This window comes from Marmota marmota, unplaced genomic scaffold (genome assembly GCF_001458135.2).
Source record: "Marmota marmota marmota unplaced genomic scaffold, marMar, whole genome shotgun sequence".
Lineage (NCBI taxonomy): Eukaryota > Metazoa > Chordata > Mammalia > Rodentia > Sciuridae > Marmota > Marmota marmota.
Genome location: NW_025999842.1, coordinates 6,710,141 through 6,729,613, shown reverse-complemented (window position 1 = coordinate 6,729,613; position 19,473 = coordinate 6,710,141). Strand labels below are relative to the sequence as shown.

At 34.7% G+C, this 19,473-nt stretch overlaps 1 protein-coding gene across 3 annotated transcripts in view; it reads left to right on the top strand.

Annotated features, from left to right (window-relative positions):
* Positions 1 to 19,473, top strand: part of Cep162 (centrosomal protein 162) — an 88,152-nt gene that overhangs the window by 37,468 nt on the left and 31,211 nt on the right. For all 3 annotated transcript variants that reach the window (XM_048804876.1, XM_048804766.1, XM_048804813.1), the window contains exons 14-22: positions 721 to 979; positions 5,157 to 5,275; positions 6,056 to 6,283; positions 6,798 to 6,938; positions 8,685 to 8,797; positions 10,591 to 10,696; positions 15,692 to 15,818; positions 17,631 to 17,794; positions 18,580 to 18,684. In XM_048804876.1, the coding sequence (XP_048660833.1) occupies positions 721 to 979; positions 5,157 to 5,275; positions 6,056 to 6,283; positions 6,798 to 6,938; positions 8,685 to 8,797; positions 10,591 to 10,696; positions 15,692 to 15,818; positions 17,631 to 17,794; positions 18,580 to 18,684 (1,362 nt within the window). The remainder of the gene's footprint in view (positions 1 to 720; positions 980 to 5,156; positions 5,276 to 6,055; positions 6,284 to 6,797; positions 6,939 to 8,684; positions 8,798 to 10,590; positions 10,697 to 15,691; positions 15,819 to 17,630; positions 17,795 to 18,579; positions 18,685 to 19,473) is intronic.

Genomic DNA, 19,473 nt, shown 5'->3' with positions numbered 1-19,473 from the left:
ATATTTATTACCACCACCTGCCATTTCCCCAATTCAAAAAACCATTTTAATTATAATATTAGCTTTCTTAGCCATTCTTTATGTACTAACAAGATACAAAAGTATATAGTCCAGAATTTGAATAGTTTAAGAAAATAAAGTTTATTCATCAGTATAGTGCTTATTGTTCAGTCTTTTCCATAGTTTGCACTTAGATATCCAAGTTGGCATTTTACAGGAGTTAAAGGAACTTACACCTCACTGTTCATTTGTCTTTTTTTTTTTTTTTATCTTTTCTGCTTTATAATTTTCATGGTCCAGATATTCTACATGTATTCTATTTATAATTTTGAATTGTGTATTATATATCATCTCATTCTTTTTGGAATAAGGGAGGGTATTAATACAATTTTTAAAGCATCTAAGAAAGTCTAGAGAAAAGAAAAATAAGTTTTCAAATGTCATTTCAAAATATGTTCTTCTATGTTCATCTTGGTAATCATGTCTTGCTTTCAGGCAAGCTAATCCGTTTTATTTATTTGCATTACTTCATTTTAGTACTAACTTTGAACATATGCTTTAAATGCTTAAATTCTGATGAATTTTAGAGAACTTTACTAATTTGCTTTTTGCAAACTATATTATTTGATAATTACTATTATTTTGCCATCTGTTAAGTGTTCATTAACAACAGTAATTGAAGTTTATTTAGACACTAAAGAGTTTGTGTTCATTGTATAGACTTTTAGATCTCAATTCAGTTCTGGAGAAGGGACTGTAACTGGTAAACAAGTGCCATACAAGAAGGCCAGAAGTGCACCTCCTTTGCTTAAAAGAAAACCCCAGAGTGGATTATATGCATCCGTTAGGAGCTCAGGCTGTGGCAAACCCAGTTCACCACTCAAGATGTTTTCTACCTTTGAAAAGAAAACTTCAAAGGACATTGGGAGAGGCAAGAATTTGAGATCCATTTCCACCTCAAGTCAAGCTAGGAAAAAAGGTAATAGTGTATTCTTTTCAAAATAGAATTCTGTGCCTATGGTATATTATTTTACTTTCCTTGTTTCTTATGGGAGAAATACTGTTAAAGATCTACATTGCTTTTCTGGAAGATGTGATGTACAGGAAATTACAGGACTTTACCCAGGTTAGTGGCAGTGACGGTGATAGATAAGGATATACTTAGAAGGCAGAGCCAGTAATCTGAAGAACTACTTTTGGGTTGTTAAAGTTTTAGGCCCAAGCAACTGGTATAATGGAGTTACTATCTGGAATGGGGAAAGCTATAGTAAAGTAGATTTGGGGCCAAAAAAAGACCAGGAGTTTTGGCTTTTGAAATGATAAATTTTGAGATGTATATTTGACATGCAAGCAGAGATAAGGAAGTAGATATAAAAGTCTGGAGTTCACGAGTGACGTATGGACTGTAGGTATTATTTGGGAGTTGTCAAAAAAAATAATAGAGATGGTTTTTTAAGTCAAGAAACTCACTGTGAGAATACCAGAGATAACTAAAAAGAAAAAAGCAAACCAAGGCCAGAGGCATAGGCAGGCTAAACTTAATAGATCAGGAAGAAGAGTAAGAACCTGCAAAGGAGACTGTGGGGTTGGAGACCTGACAACATGGAAAATCCTGAAAACCAAGTGAAGAAAGTGTATTAAGATAAGAAGGCTTCTTCTCTGTCATTTGCTGCCAGCAGGTAAAGAAAGGTGAGGACTCAGAATTGGTCTTTGATTTTAGTAAGGAGCTGGTCCTCAGTACAGTAGAAGAGCAGTTTCAGTGGGGAGGTTACTATGAAAGACAAATTGAATAGCAGTAGGAGGGAATAGGGAGAGTGGAGTTAATGCTTCAAGTCAAAGAGCACCCTGGAGGAAAGTTGCTATAAAAGGCAGTCCAAAAAATGGGAGAGTAGGTGATTTGGGAGGTGTGATCAAGAGATGTTTTTTGTTTTGCTTTGCTTTGTTCTTAATGGGAGAAATGATAGTATGTTTGTATCCTATTAAGAAAGATAAAGTAGAAAGGAAAGAATTGTAGAGAGGTAGTAGAGAGAGGGAATAATTGCCAGGGCAGTATCCTTGAGTAGAAGAATTCTAATGGTGCATGTGAAAGGATTGGCATTAAATAGGAACGTGTGTAGTTCCTACCTTCTGGGAACTGTGGAAGCAGACAGGGAGGGAGAATATATGCTGGTAAGTGGATCTGTGTGGTTAAGAGAATGTGGATGTTTTCTTCTGATTGCTCCAGTTTTCTCTGAGAAATAGAAAATGTCAGTAGATGAAGTGAAGATGAGAAAGAGGAATTGGATGTTGTAGGAGCAAAAAAGATAAAGTAATTCCCCAATAGACTGCTAAGACAGATTAGGAAGTGGTTGTCTTAAAGGTGATACAGAGACTTGGACTATGTCAGTGGGAGTGAGTACTGATTGGACAGAAGTTGAAGAAATAAAAAGCTAAGACACTGAAAGGATCACCAATTACTATATTGACATCCCTAAGAATGAAGACAGAAGTAATATCACAGTGAGTGGAAAAGAAACAAGGGGAATGATAGATGAATGCAACAATACTTTATGAGTAAAGTTAAGTAATGAACTTATTTTTCCATATTTCAAAGTTTTACAGTGCATACCAAAATAAAAATAAATACATTAAAGTATAATGGTGGACCGTGACTGGTATTATACTTAAATATTTTTAATGAGAAAAAGTACTTTTTAAAATAATTATAGTTTATTGAAGAATTGCCTACAGCACTTGGTTAATTTTACACAGAAGTTTTATTCTTTTGGAATAGTTGTTGTCACAGGTGAGTTCTCCAGGAAGCAGACTCAGAGATTAATATTCCAAAAGAATAGAAATTGCAGTTGGAATCAACATCATTTAAAATGAAAAAGAAGCCTAATTAATGGGGCTTAACCAAATAAAAGGGTTCTCATTTTCATGTAACAAAGAGTACAGAGATAGGCAGTTCAGAGCTAGTACAGCTGTATAGGAAACCAGATCCTTTTTTTCCTATTAGAAAATCCATAGTATAGAACCTGTCTTCATTCTCACAAAATGGTAGTTTAGCCTTCAGGCCCTGTCCATGAAGTAGAATGAAAAAATAGATGGCAGTCAAATTGTCAGTTTCTTAATTGGGAAAATAATCACTTTCCTGAAAGCCCCACGTAGGAAACTTCTGCTCCCATCTATTGGCCAGAACTTTGATCTTGTGGCCACCCTCAGTTGCATAGAGTTTAAGGAGTCATATATGTTTAACTGAACACACTACCGCCTAGGACTAAAACTGGTCTCTATTAATAGGAAGGAAGAAGAGATCAGCAACTAGCAGTAACTGCCATATGGTTGTTTCTCTTTTTATTCTGTATTTCTTTGACTCTTAACTCCTGTGTCTTTATTTTTAGATTAATTTTTATTTTCATGAAAGGAAAACTTTCCCATTTAAAATTCAAAAGTGTAAGAAAGTAAAAAGGAAGAAGCAATAATTTAGAATTTCTCAGAAACACTGGTGTCATGCCAGGTGACTGTGATTCCAGACTTCTCACTCTGATATCTTAAAAGAAGTGTGAATGAGCAAATGGAAGGAAGGGGACAGGTAGACATGGATAAATGGACAAAACGTTTTATAAGAATTAAAGATATCACACTTTACACATTCTCTTTAAATGGTATATTAGACTTATTTATACTTAAATCTGTAAGAAGCACGGCATGGTGGCACATGCCTGTGATCCCAGCAACTCGGGAGGCTGAGGCAGGAGGATTGAACGTTTAAGGATAGCCTCAGGAACTTAGCAAAATCTTGTCTCAAAATTAAGAAGGGTTGGGGATGTGGCTCAAGTGGTAGCGCACTCACCTGGCATGTGTGAGGAACTCGGTTCGATCCTGAACACCACATAAAGATATTGTGTCCACCTAGAACTTAAAATAATAATAATAATAATAATGTCTGGGAATACAGCTTAGTAGTGCCCCTGGGTTCAGTTTCTAGTAAATCAGTCAATCAAAGGTGAGCTTCTCAGCCACTGAATATAGATATTGATGTAGTTAACCCACCTAACCCACCTACCTACCTTGTCTATCTAAATTACAGTATACCTGCTGTTCTAAACTCACATTTTTTTATTTACTAAAATGAGATATTTTCATAGCCACATCTCACTGGGAACATCCCTATTTGACTTCCAAGCCCTCTGATTCATTTTCAAACCTCCAATATTAATGGCATCCAGGTTGTCCCTTTGATGTAAAAAGACTGGCAGACTACAGGTGTGAACACAACAACCTCTTCATAGCTGCCTGGTCTGATATGAAGCACATGTATAATAATTTAATGAAAAAGTAAGCTGTACATTTAAAATATTAGCATCTTGAAGAAATTCTTATAAACTCTGAGTTTTTCATTTACCTCTAAGGCAATCAGATAATGTTTATTGAGTGTTCAGGATCTGTAATACTTGAATATGGGCTTTAAGATCCTGTCTAAGTATTTCCCCTAAATGTTGTTAATTTTAGCTGAGTGATATATTGGCCTTAGAATTATTTCTGCTCTTTAGGCTTTCATAAGTTAACTTGAAGGCAAATATTGAATCAGAATATACATTAATCACTTTTTCTGATTTGATATGTTACTATGATATTATAGCAGTGTTATTAACTTTTTAAAATCAGATTTAGGTTAACTGTTGTAAAGTCCTCCATGTAGTTTGTTTTATTGATAATGTAATATCTTGTTATATATTGTTTCTAAAAGGCACAATTAATTTGAACTAAAATTCTTAATGTTATCAGGTGTTTTATGCTCTTGGATTCATCATTTAGAAATTATTACTCCTTATTGTACATATTTAAAAGAATAACTTATTTAAAAGTAATAAAGCATGAAGTTATCCCAGTTCAGTCTCCTCACATTTATTTAGCTCCATTTGCTATGTGATGTGTTCTGGGCCATTTAGCCATCTGTGTCACATTGAGAAGAATGTTTATTAAGGGTGTCAGTTCTTTTGAGCACAATTATCAGTGAACACAGCTGTGTTGCCCTGTTGTTCATCAGCCTGTTTGGAGATTCTCCATTTATCTTAGTGTTCCTACTGTTTTCATATTTATTGTTACATAATTGCTGAATGCACATCAACTTTACATTTGTGGCATTTTCATCCATTGTTTGCAATATTTAGATATCTTATCTGGAACAAAACTTATCAAGCCTGCAAATTTGAATAAACTGACTCCCAAAAGTGAAGATTGCAAGTCTGAAGATCATACAGCAGCTGATTCTTATGTTCAGCTTCAGACTGTAGGTATTAAATTTCACATTGAATTTATAACTTTTTCATTCTAAAATCATTTCAAAACTAAATTGAATTCTAGATAGGGAAGAGGGGTGGGAGGGAAAAGGAGGGGGCAGGGGATTAGCAAGGATGGGGGAATGTGATGGACATCATTATCCAAAGTACATGTATGAAGACATGAATTGGGTGTCAACATACTTTATATACAAACAAAGATATGAAAAATTGTGGTATATATGTGTAGTAAGAATTGTAATGCAAAAAAGTACATGTATAAAGACATGAATTGGCTTGAACATACTTTATATACAAAGATATTGAACATATACAGCATAATTTTTCATAAGAATTGTAATGCATTCTGCTGTCCTGTATTTTAAAAAATCAATTAAAAAACGACTAATTACAGTATAATAAGCATTTATACAAATGAGGGATCAAATAAGTATGCACAAGGGAATATAAATAAATAAATAACAATGTGTATTAGTGCATGCTATATACATATATAATGGATTCAATGTGGTATTTCCATATATGATTAATGTGCTAATATATAAAAATAACAAAATATTAATGTGAAATTTCTTTTCCTTCAAGACTGATATTCTAAGCCCTCTTGATGCTATTCTATGTAACAGAGCATTATTAGTCCTGTTATTTTTATTCTTTGTGTCTTTTTTTTTTTTTTTTTTTTTTTTTTTTTTTTTTTTTTTTTTACAAGTACCAGTGTTTGAATTTTGTATGTAAAACCATTATAATGAAGTAATGTTTTTCCTTAAAAGGATTCTTCAGGATACTGTGGTGAAAACAAGGAGAAAGAATCATTCATGTTTAAAAGAGTTCAGGAAGCAGAGGAGAAATGGAGGGGCGCACAGGCCCTAATTGAGCAAATTAAAGTCACATTCTCAGAAAAAGAAAAAGAACTAGAAAGTAAGTTGGAAGAACAAAAAAGAGAGCAAGAAAAAGAGATACTCAAATTGAATCAAGAAAATTATATTCTTCAAGCCAAGGTACTAACACATTGTTTTTTTTTTTATTTATTAAAAAAGAAAAAAAACCTGTACTCCTTGCTAAACACACTATCATCCTTGATTTGGGCTCTGTTAAATTGTTGTGTTTGCTATAGAAGATATGGAAATAGTGCCAGAGTGTACTTCCTTACAAGAGTGTAAATTGAACCACAGCAGGGAGGGGTCTACATTTTAATTGACTTTCTTCTGTTAACAGTCCTTTTTAAAACAAATCTGTTAGTTCATTGTGACCCTCAGAGAAATCTTAAGTTTCAAGAAGGTATATGGAAGTTCTCGATTCTGAGAATTTCTCTAACATTTCTGATCCTTCACTTACCAGAGACATCAGCACAAAACATCACTGATGATTTAACTATAGTTATATTACATTCCAGATTGGTCAGTATTCTACAACAGTTTAGGTCTAAGCACTTGGTGTTTTCTATTATTCTTCTTAGCTTCTCGCTGCATCATTTCCCTTCCCAAATAAAACAATTTCTGCATTTTCTCAAAGTTAAGTGGCTTTGAAGAAACAAACAGAAAACAAAGATGGTTACATTTTGGAGACATAACTGATCCTGTCACTGGAGAAAAATTGAAGCAAATCCAAAAAGAAATACAAGAACAAGAGACACTTCTTCAAGGATATCAACAGGTATGGCAATTCTTTAGGATATGGCAGATTTGCTTTTAATCCTTACATTATAAAAGTGAGGCATATTAAAATATTTCTGTGCCCATGTAATAATTAGACTATTTAGTTATTTCTGACTAAAGTGGCAGAATTAGTGGCTAAGCACATAGGTTCTAGATTCAAAGTGCCTGGTTTTGAGTTTTAGTTCTGCCACTAAGAGTACACACATGGGAAAATCCCCTTACCTCTCTAAGCTGGTTTCTTTATTGGTGAAAGAGGGATAACAGTAATAGTACTCCCTCATAAGGTAATGGTAAAATCAAATAAGACAGTATAATTTAGCTTCTAGTAGGTACACTTTTAGCATGGCGTAGAGTAATCAATTACTTGTCTTAATAGCCATGTTCCTTAGAAACTATCATATTTTTCTTTAGTTTTCAATAATGCTTCATTGTAAAAATATTGGCTAGTTTGCTCTTATATTCAGAAATATGAATCTGAAATCAGTTGGTAAGGCCCTGAAGGTAACAGTTTTTTTGGTTTACTGTGAGAAGACCTGTTTACAAAGGCACATGTCTGTGGTGTGTAATGGAATCTTGGTAATGCTGCCCTAATAGATAAAGAAGGCTGAGTGATCTCTAGCATGAACTGTATCCTCCTTCCCTGTCTCCCATCCACTTTTTCCCTATTCCTCTCCACATCTCCTCATCATTTATTACATTTGTCTCCTTTGATGCCTAGCATATGAGCACTGAACCATGCATTATCACACAGATTCTAACAAAAACTTTGCTACACCTATGATTCACTCTAAATAGATTTTATCAAACACACTGCATCTGTGAGTGAAAACTGTTCAGATTCTTTATCTGCCCTCTAATCTTGCCATATAAAGCAGGAATTTATAATATTTCACGAGACCCAAAGGATGTCAACCATCTCTCCCATGAAGATGATACAATATTATCTGGGCACTTGGAGGGTATCATTAATTATGTACATATGTAAGTGCCATCTTCCAGGCACTATTCTAAGACACAGATAGTCCATAATTTTCACTGAATCTTCAAAATCCCTTAGTTTTTATCACATTCTTAATTTTAAAGAGATTGGTAAGTTAGAGAATTTAAATGCCAATTGGAACTTTTTCTTCTCCCTCTGATCTCAGCTGGTTAACACCAATGTTAACACCAATGTTTAACACCAATGTTAAATGGGTCTGTTCTTTGCTCTGCCTTGTCCTGACAACTTTCAGAAACACTAGGTCTTTAACTCTTATCAGTTTCAGATATAGGAATGAATACCCATTATGGATACATCCGACTGTCTGATTATCTCACTGCTGGAAGCTAGCCTTCCAGAGTCTTCCAGGATTGATCCCCCTACCCCACCCCCGGCTTTCAGGACAGAAACAATAGGATACAGTGTCCCACTGGGCCTTCCTTCCCTAGCCAACACAGTTGGGATGTTATGATACCTTCAGAGACCCTCTCACTTACCCCTTGAAATTCAGTGTGTTATAAAGATACTGAGCTCTTAAGCTTTATGAAATTTCACAGCTTTTCAGCCAAGCATTTTAAACATTTTGGAAATAATTGTTTTTAGACACAAAGTCTTCTTCTAAGACAATGTAAAATATTTGAAAAAGATTTTACATACTCAAAGAAATTTAAAAGATAAAAATATTTAAAAGATTTATCTATTACAAGTATATTATATAAGTACTACTGACTTTTAACTAAAATGCAATTTTCTGTTTTTCAAAAGGAAAATGAACGTTTATATAATCAAGTGAAAGATCTCCAAGACCAAAACAAGAAAAATGAAGAGCGAATGTTTAAGGAAAACCAGAGTTTATTCAGTGAGTTAGCCTCCTTAAAGTAAGTCCTTTTAAAATTCTTACAATCAAATATACTCGGTGTAAGCATTAGTATGTTAATAATATACTAGTTTTTACTTAGAAATAATATTTACTTATTTTCACATTTATTTTTATTTATACACTGATGTCCAGTTTAGTAATTTTTGCATATTGGATGACTAGTACATATTTTAGTACTATTTCAACATATTCATACTTGAGTATGACATCATTTTCAGAAAATTGAAGATAGCGTTTCTCTTGATCAGTCATTAAGCCTGAGATGCAAGTCCACAAGATCACTTCAGTCTTAAATCAGGCTCTGTAGAAACAGAACCTAAGATGGAGATCATTGTGAAGGTGATGTGCTGTGGAATAACTTATCCTCAAGAAAAGGGGAACAAGAGAGACAAGTTGGGAAAGGGAGAGAGAAAGTAGGTAAGAATATGATTTCTACTGGATGGAGCCTGGCTTCATTCTGTTTCCTCCAGGAAGCTCGGGAGAATAGATTGTACCAGAGGGCATCCTCAGGCACTTACTGGGTGACCCTGGGAAGGAGTAGGAGATATCCACTGAGCTAGGGATTACCATTTGGTTGAGGGCATTTCTCCAGAGGAGGAGACACCTGTGAGTTGATATCAGTGAACACTTACCACAGAAGGCAATAGAGTACCAGCACCTCCCTACTCATATTTCTGATTATAAGCTCTTTTGAATGTTACTACTTCCAGCTTTAAAATATTAAGTAAAAATGCTGAACCCACAAATATGGAAAAGCTAAGATGCTGTCTTCTTTTTGCAAATGATTAGTATTTGTACACTATTATATATAAACACTAAATCACTCAGACAGGACTATTATTAGGAAAAATTTCTTTGATCATAAATATTATAAGTTGACTATGTTTATTCATAGTCTTCTTCCATTATGGTGGTTGTTAGATGAGCCTAGGGCAAAAAAGGCATGGCTGCCATTAGCTCATATTGGTCTTTCATGTAAAGTCGAAGAAGGCACACCCCATAGCAGACAAAACTAGCAGCCACATGGGTTGCAAAACAGGACACCTTTGTGTAAATTAAAAAAATTAAAAATGCCCATTTTTTCTGGGTAGTATAACCAAAGCCAAGTATGATGATTAGCACAGTTCTAATACATGAAAGCAGTTATATTTGCTTTCTTTCTAGATGTTTCCATAACGAGTTTTAAATTGTCACATCTTACACTACCTGGCTTGTAAAAAGAACTATTGTAGGATGCCAAAGCTAAGCTCTAAGTGAACTTTCATGATGAAATAGTTTCTTTAGTGTACTAGAGCTTGGTGGTCTTATATAAATTTTTAAACTCTTTATATAATGTATCTGGAAAAACAGAAAAATTGAATCTGAGGTCTAAATAGTAATGTTTGGTTTTTTTGGTTTCCATGAATAAAATTGGCAATTTTTGTTCCACAGAAAGGAGTGTAGAACAGTGGGACAAAGAGTATCTTAACACCAAAGAAAATTAACAGCCAGCACATTTTTTTTGCACCACTGATTTTTTTTTTCCTCTGAAAATTGGGAGAAAATATTTTTGTATTACAAATAAACCAATAATTTTAGGATTTCAATTATTTTAGATGAAATTAAGCATTTCCCTTAAAGTATACTTCTGTTTTTATAGGTTAGTATTTTAACCTTTAAATTAAATGAAATTTTTATCTTCAGTGATTTGTGAATTCCAATATTGGTTAGTATTTAATTTTTAGAGTATAATATTTTGTATTTAAAGGAGTACCTTATAAAAAAGAGATCTCTAATTTATTTTTAAAAAAGAGAACAGATACACAGAAGTCGATTCCTGTCTCATGCAGTTGAAGATTCAGAACCCACCAGAAACCAGAGTTTTACAGATCTATTAGCAGAACTACGGGTGGTACAGGTAAGTTGCATAAGGATTTTAACTATTAGTGACAGTAAAGATCATTATAAGAATCCCTACCTGTGTCAAAAAAAAAAAACTGTTTTTATAATACTTAGATGAGTAAGGTATTTGTTTAAATTTTTCACTACTGTAAGCATAAGAAAACTTAGAGGAGGAAAAGTTTATTTGGAGCTCACAGTTTCAGAGGTCTCAGTCCATAGATGGCCATCTCCATAGCTGTGTGCGTAAGATGTAGCAGAACATCGTGGTGGAAGATGTAGCAGAGGAAAGCCGCTCAGGACATGACAACCAGGAGGCAAAGAGTTCCTCACCAGGGAAAACATATATACCCCAAAGTCATGACCCATTTCCTCCTGCTACATCCTATCTGCCCAGTTAATCCCTGTTGGATTAATACACTCGTTAAAACAACTCTCATAACTCTGTCATTTCACCTGCAGACTTTCTTGCATTGTCTCACTTGGGGACACCTTATGTATAAACCATAAGACAGTTTTTAAATTTATGCCATTTTAAAATTCAGAGACTAGGAATATAGCTCAGCACTTGCCTACCAGGCATGAGGCCTTTATTCTATCCCCAGTACCGGAAAGAAATAAAATAAAAATTAAGAGCAAATATTTGATTAGCATTTAGTTTACATGTGACCTTAACTTTAGCGCAATCAACATAATACTGTATGTTTAGATAGGATCTTCTTTCATCAGGTGTTTATGACATGAAACTATATCAAAACTAGTTCTGTTTTAAACAGAAGTATTGTATACTTACATGATTTATGTGTCCCCAGGAACTATATGCTCATAGCACCCAATCATTTTTAACAAAGCCACTCTGCCACATTTTTCAAACATCCTGCGTAGAGTTACTTCTCCCCTCCCCTCCCATAAAAAGGCACAGCACTAAACTGAAAAAACCTTTTCAATCTGTTCGAATGATTATGTAAATAGAAAAATTTAAATTATGTACTAGTTTTTAGTAAGAAATTTATTGTACAATTAGGTCACTTAGAAATCTAAATGTAACATAATTTAATAATTGATGTTTAACAGATTTTTGTAGCATGTAAAATGCACCTTCACATATGAATTCATGAGGGAACTTCAGAAGCATATGTGCATGCATATATAGAATGATTAGGCACACTGGTGTAAAGAATAAATGACTGAAAAAAAAATAAATGACTGGATACCTACTACCCTTTATTAGTGAGCCTCAAAAATTTATCAAGTTAAAACAAATTAGTTTTGCCATACTTTAGATGAAAGGTTGGAAGAATATACTATAATATAGTACAGTCTTCATTCAAAAATTGTTGTTTAGGGACCTTTTTAAAAGTTCTGTTTTGAACATTTTTATGACAAATTAAAAAGATTGAATTTCCACCAAAATACCCAAAAAAAGTACTGGATAAAATATAGTAAATAACACAAAAGTAAGGAAAATCTCTAGGGGGCCAAAAAATAAAGAGGAGTAAAAACCTGGCAGTAAAAGTATTTGCTCTTCAGGTCTCCGGTTCAGTAACCACAAGGCCTAAACTTTGTTTTTTTTTTTTATGCTAAAGATTGAACCCAGGGTTTCTTAACCACTGAGCCATATTCTCAGCCCTTTTTTATATATATATTTTATGTAGAGACAGTGTCTTGCTGAGTTGCTTAGGGCCTCACTAAATTGCTGAGGCTGATTTTGAACTTGCCATCTTCCTGCCTCAGCCTCCCCAATCTCTGGGATTACAGGTGTGCACCACTGCACTGTCAAGGCCTGAACTTTAACAGCTAAGTATTGTCATGCTAAACAACACAGAGAAAGATTCCTTAATAAAGAATTAAGTTTATTTGGAACATGCAGAGCATTGCAATGGAAATATATTCATAGTAAACTATGACTACTCAAAGAGGTTGAGGAAAGGGGAAGTTTTTATTGATTGATTGGGGTACTGGGGATTGAACCCAGGGAAGGAGTAGTTTTGAAATTCAAAGAGGAGAAATCCAAGTAACTTACTTGGATTTAAAGTTCATTGGTCTTGGAGACCTGAGGCATGAGCTCATTAGTGGAGATGCTGTTGCTGGGCAATTATCTCCTGTGGAAAGTACCTTATCTGAATTTCTGCAGTCTTAAAGAATACTACAGTTAAACTTTGTTACATAATTATGTGATATATGTGAGGCTTGCACAGGCATGGCTACACATAGAAGATGAAGGAATTTCTAATGGTTGTTTTTGATTTTTTGCAAAAGTCCTTGTCTCAGATATGAGCCCTTACCCCTTTATTTATTTCCGGACACTACTTTTGTCTGGGCCTGACAAGAACAATTTCATCTTGGTATCAGCAACTTTCACAATATACTCAGGATATCTTAAAAGGTGTATTAAGAATTGTAATGCAAAAATAAATAATAATTTTTTAAGAATTTTTTTAAAAAGGACTACATCTTTAAGCAAAATAGTGGAGTTAGAAAAAATTCCAATCAATCTACCTGTGTATCTAATCACTCTGTATATACATACATTACTTAGAGACTGAGATGCCAAGAAAATTTTTCTGTCTCCACTTCTCATGAAGAACTTATAAGCTAATGGAGAAGATAGGCATTAAGTACACAAATAATTACAGATAGAAATTAGTGCTTTGAAGAAAATTAAAACAATAATGAGAAGCAAGGTAGAGGTAAGGCAGGCTTTAATAATGGGGACAAGGAAGCTCTCTGAAAAAGATGTGAGTTGAGAGCTTAAGAGAAGCAGCAGCCAATCATGCTGAGGTGGAGTCTTTAGATGGTGTCTTTAGCCAGGTATAAGAGTAAATGAAAAAGCCCCGAGTTAGGAATGTGTTACCTTTCTGGGAAGCAGAAATGGGTGGGAAAATATGAGCCGTGGAAGATTAAGTCAGACAAAGACCTCTGAATGTCTGCATAATGAGTTAAAGGAGAAGGAAAGTAGTACTACCTACCTATGGCCCACAAGATTAACTTGAGGCATTCAGGTTTTCTTGAAGGTGGGCAGTTTCCATCCCTGGATATATGCAGGCCCAGAGTGGACACCCATTTAAGCATTGATTGCCAGACTTAAACTCGAAACGTTTAAAGATCCTTTGGATTCTAGCATTATGTAATTCTATCAAGTAAGAACTCCTAGAGAACATTTCTAAATTAAACTAATTAAACAAGGCATTTGCAAAAAGATACCCAAATATTCAAAAACTCAATAATCAGTGCTCCTGAAAAGACATCCATAGACAATTAAAATGATAGTTAAATCTGTAAGGTAGCTATAAAAAAAGATTATACAATGTTTTATGAATACACTCATTTTATTTGCAAGATTTTTAAAGTGGTACTAATTTAAAATTTGTTATTTTGCTACCAAGTATACTGCCATGAGTCCCAAGAGTTTATTGTTTTTTGTTGTTGTTTTAGCAGTTGTGGATTTGGTTCATTAAACATTTATTGACTACATGCCATGTGCTTAGTACCATAAAGTAAACAGTAGCAATTAATCTCCATTGAGCTTTTAGCCTAGTAAAGAGAAGGGGCATGTACACAAATCAATGTTACATGAAATAAAAAGTAATACATGCCACGTTAAAAGTATAAAAGTTTGTGGAAGCACAGAAGAGGGTATTATCACTAGTCATTTAGCTGAATTTGAGCTAAGTTTTGAAGGGTAAATATGATTTTTGTCAAGCAAAGCAATGGGGCATGGCACTTTGAGTATTGAGAGGAATACAGGACATTGAGAATCCATTTAGCTTTTTTAAAGTCTCAGGCATTTTTTATGCATTTATCATGCAAAGAGTAGCAAAATAAAATTCTGCTTTTGGATAAATAGCTAATGTGTCAGAAAGTAATGAGTGCTATGTGAAGAAAATGAAACACTGTACCTGGGGGCCAGGATAAGGCTTGCTGTTTCATAGAGGATGGTCAGAGTAAGCCTTCCTGGGCCAAAATTCCAATAAAATGAAGAGCAAGCTACCTGGCTATCCAGGGAGAAAATGCTGTAGGCAAAAGAGGCAGTAAGTACAAACTCCTTGAGGTAGGAGAGTTCTGGGGGTATTCAAAGAACACCAATGAGTTCTCTGTGTCTAGAATGGAAAAGGAGAGAAAATATTTATAGTAGTTGTGGTCAGTCATGGTTAAGGCTGGATTATGTGACTGAAAGTCATGCTAAAGACTTTGGGTTAATCCCAAGAAGAACCACCTGAGTGTTTTAGGGCTATGATATTAACTGTGTTAGCTTTTCCTCACTGTGATCAAAATACCTGATAAGTAAAATTTAGGGGAGGAAAAGTTTATTCTGGCTCATAATTTCAGAGGGTTAGTTTATGATCATCCAGCTCCATTGCTCTGGGCCTGAGGTGAGGCAAAACATGACAAGCTTGGTGGAGGAAGGCTGCTTGGATCATGGTAGCCAGGAAGCAGAGAGAAAGGGGAAGTACAGGAAAGCACACTACCAGTGATCTACCTCCTGCAGCTGCACCTCCCCTGCGTACAGTTTCCACCCAGTTAGTTAATTCAAACTAGGATGGACTGATTAGGTTACAGTTCTCATAATCTAATTATTTCACCTCTGAATATTCCTGCTTTTAGGGGACCCCTCATATCCAAACCATAATGTGAACTGACTGCAACAATTCTGCCAACTACTTTGAGGAACATAAACTATAGTGGCTCAGGGTAGAAGAAGCAGACTAGATAGGAGGTTATTGCAACAATCCAGCAAGAGATGAGCAATTCAGGCAAATGAGCATCAATATGGCTAGTAATTAGAACAATAGATTGGAAGATCTTTAATACTATGCTGAGAAGATTAGAGCTAATTTTAATAGGCTCTGGGAAGCTACTCATGATTCAGGGTGGGGCAGGTGATAGTAATAAAATCAGAACTAAAATTTAGAAAAAATTTAACAGCACTATTTTTGATGGATTGATTGCAAAATCTATACAAAAATCTGTTGTGTTTGAAAGTAATTTACTTTTGTGTTTCTCTGTTATCAAGAAAGAAAAATACGGTTTATTAGAAGACATCAAAAGATTGAAGCAAGACAAACAAGGTCTTGAAGTAGACTTAGAAAAAATGAAGAAAGAGCGGGACCAAGCCAAAGATCAGATTGCTTATGCCACTGGTAAAACACTGAGTTGAAACAGTTTAGAGCAATTATGAGTATAAATGTAATCTTTAAGTAGTATAAATTTACTTATCACTGGACATGAATCTGAGAGGTCCCTCTAAGGGGCCAGTGGAACTTCAACTTGGGCCAGGAGGGTTCTTGATTTATGCCAACTGGAAAGAATTTCAAGATGCATCAAAACAAGGCACAAGCAAAGATTTATTAAAGGACAACAAAGCAAAGGTATACACATCCCAAAGGCAGGATGCAGATACCCCTCATCTCTCCAAGAAAAGACAAAGTGATGCACCCAGAGTAGAGCTCTCTGACTATATATAGGATTTTCCTGGGAAGAAATGTGGAGGTTCCCAGGCAAACTTGTGAAAAATCAAACCCTATGTCAATCATTTGATATTTGCAGTTCAGAATATATCTTCTTGGTTAAGTAGTCTAGCTATAAATTGATCGTGGGTACATTGAATCTTAGGTCTTTGAATCTGCTGACAAGTGATTGTTTTTGTCCTACATGATCTAGTACAAGCATACACTGGAGATTTTGTTCATCTAACTGAAGAGACAGCATGGCCAGTCATGGTATAGATCTGGGTCTCCATCTAATAAGAGTTTTATCTTTTTCCCAAAGAGCCCTCCTATCTCAGAATGATACAATTAAGACTATTCCTTGACATATATTGTAATTTCAGAAACATGTTTAAAGGTACTACACTTTTTAGCAAGTTTTTAATCAGCTTTAACAGGAATAGTTACAGAAATCAAAGAATCAAGATTTTGAATTCATAAACTTTTATAGTTAGTTGTTTACATGTCTGTCATTTCAGTGGGACCAAATTTCCCAGTGGCAGGATCTGTCTTTTTTTAATCCCTGGGTTTGAAACATTATATGGTCTTCAGTATTTGCCAAATGAACACATAATACTGCACTGTATTTTATAGAGAATGCCAGTCTCCACTGTCAAAAGGGAGTATAAGATAAGAATGCAGATAACTTTAAGAAAAAAATTATGAAAAAAAGTTACAAATAAACAAGAGGAAATGGAGTGCTAAATAAAATTTTCAGAGAAGAGTGTCATTTGAGCTGGACTTTCACAGATATTAAGATTGGAAAGTGAGGGAAGCTGCTTAAGTGTGTACCCTGAGCACATTGTTAAGTGCACCTGTGGATGGGAGCTTAGGCTAGCGGAACACATGGCTGGAAAAATCAGAACTCTTGTTTGCCAAAGTAAGGATCTTTCCTCTACAGGGTCATTAGCTTCAGTGTAAGGTATGCACAAAGAAATCCATTCTTACCTGTTTGTAAGAAAATGACATTTGCTTTCCTCCTCTGTAGAATAGAATAATGATAATGAGTTTAAAAAATTTTTTTAAATGTTTTAAAACTTTTTTCTTGAAGTTTATTGTGGTAAATAAATTAATACATGCTAAGCACTCAGGAACATTTGCCAGTGTTCTTTTTAAATATAATTGTAGGCATTCTTCATTTTTATCTCTTTAATCAACCTTTAGTTTTCCATGAAAACAACTTTACTTTTATTTAAAAAAAAAAAAAAAAAAAGTCAGTGGAGAAAAAAATAGATTTTTTTTTCAAAATTTCCAAATCAACAACTTTGAGATTGAAGATTTGGATTATAAATACAGTTTCTTGTCTCCCATAATGAGTAGATACATACACTACATTGTATATCAGTTATTTTAGGTCTCTTATTTCTTCATAATGTTTTAATTAAATGGGCAATGGTTTTCATTCAAAATCTTTTTTCCATACTTAAAAAAATTGCTATCAGGTTATTGAGTTATTTTTTTCTATAGGTGAAAAATTATATGAAATAAAAATTTTAGAAGAAACACATAAACAAGAAATCAGTCGTCTGCAAAAAAGGTTACAGTGGTATGCTGAAAATCAGGAACTTCTGGACAAAGATGCAGCTCGGCTTAAGGAAGCAAATGAAGAAATTGAGAAGCTGAAACTTGAGGTAATAGACCATTTCAGGATGTATTTCTGCAGATGAACCCTGTTGTCCTCATTGTCAGTTCTACATAACCCTGTGTCATTGCATTATTAATCTGAAGCCTGTTAATTTAAATAGATGGTTTAGGTTCAGGTTTAGATAGTCAATTTTAGATTAGAATTGAGAATAAATGCAAGCTCCTCATCACAGCCTGACAGATTGCCATGTAGTTTGAACCCTGCCTTCCTCTTCAGCCTTGGCTAGTACCTACTCCCCCAAGTCACTCTCCTCCAGCCACACCAGAGTTCTTCTCATTCTTGGCATGTGCCAGCCTTGTTCCACTTATTGCCTTGTCCTGGAATATTCTGGCCTCAGTCTTTCCATGTTCACTGTTCTTTCCTGTTTAAGTCTCAGCTCAAATTTCTATCCCCCAGAAAAGACCTTTCCTGACTCACTTATCTATTGTACTTAGGTATTGTAATCCCACCCCTTCTGACTCTTTGTTCTTATTTTTTTCACTATTTTCTTCATAGTACTTGTCACACTCTGAAGTAATTTTATTTACTAATTGATTGATTTATTAGCTTGTCAACTATCTTGCAAAGCAGTAGACTATGAGAGCAGAGACCCAGTTTGTCTTCTTTGCCCTCTTTATCTTCAGCAGCACCGGGCTGTACTTGGCACTCAAGGAGGACACTCATTCAGTGTCTGTTGAGGAACTAATCAATGAATGAACCAAAATTATGCTTCCCCCAGGCCTTTCCTGGTAGGTTTTAAAAATACTTAACCTGTTCTTTCTTTATTGACAGGTTGAGAAATTGAAAGCCGAATCTGGGAATTCATCTGCTCAGCAAAAGTTACGTTCAAAAGATAGAGCATGTGATGCCAAAAAAATTCAAGATCTGGAGCGACAAGTATGTGTTAAGGTTAAATCTTAAGGCATTTTTGTGTACAGGGCATTTTGTTTGAGGAGTCTGCATTAGATGTAGTTAACCTGGAGAATCTTGTTTTAAAGTAACATTAATTTTTAAAAATCACTATATAATCTATAGCTTTATAAAGAATTTTTATTTTGGTTCCAGGTCTATTAGACATCTAAAAGAAGAAAGGAACAGAATTTTAAAGTTCTGGATATAGAGTTAGGTATTCCTTCTCATAAACCAGGCACAATGGTACACACTTGTAGTCCTAGCTACTCAGGAGCCTGGGACAAAAGGTGGCTGGAGTTCAGGACAGCCTGGGCGACATAGCCAGACCTCATATCTTTCAAAACAAATTACTACTACTTCTGACCAAAGAAAGATAGGTGACAGAGGAGCACAGGAAGAAAAGTCCTTGAGTTGGGAACATGTTGATAATGCTTGGAAAATGTTAAAATCATACAGAGGATCTAATTAGGCATGTCACCACCAGGCATGGTGGTACATACCCATATTCCCAGCTACTTGGGAAAGGCTTAGGCAAGAGGATGACTTGAGCCTTGTAGTTAATATAATTCTGCCTCCACCAAAAATTACGATTATTTTTTTCATCTGTTTAAAAAAAACACCTTAATATAGCATTTATATTCTTAACTAAACATTAAAATAAGAATTTTCAGCCTTGTTCATAAAGGAGCATGATTCTGTAGTCAATAACATATGGCTATTATTCCATCACAAATCTCAAACTGTGAGGTCATCAGTGGGATGAAAATTATCCTA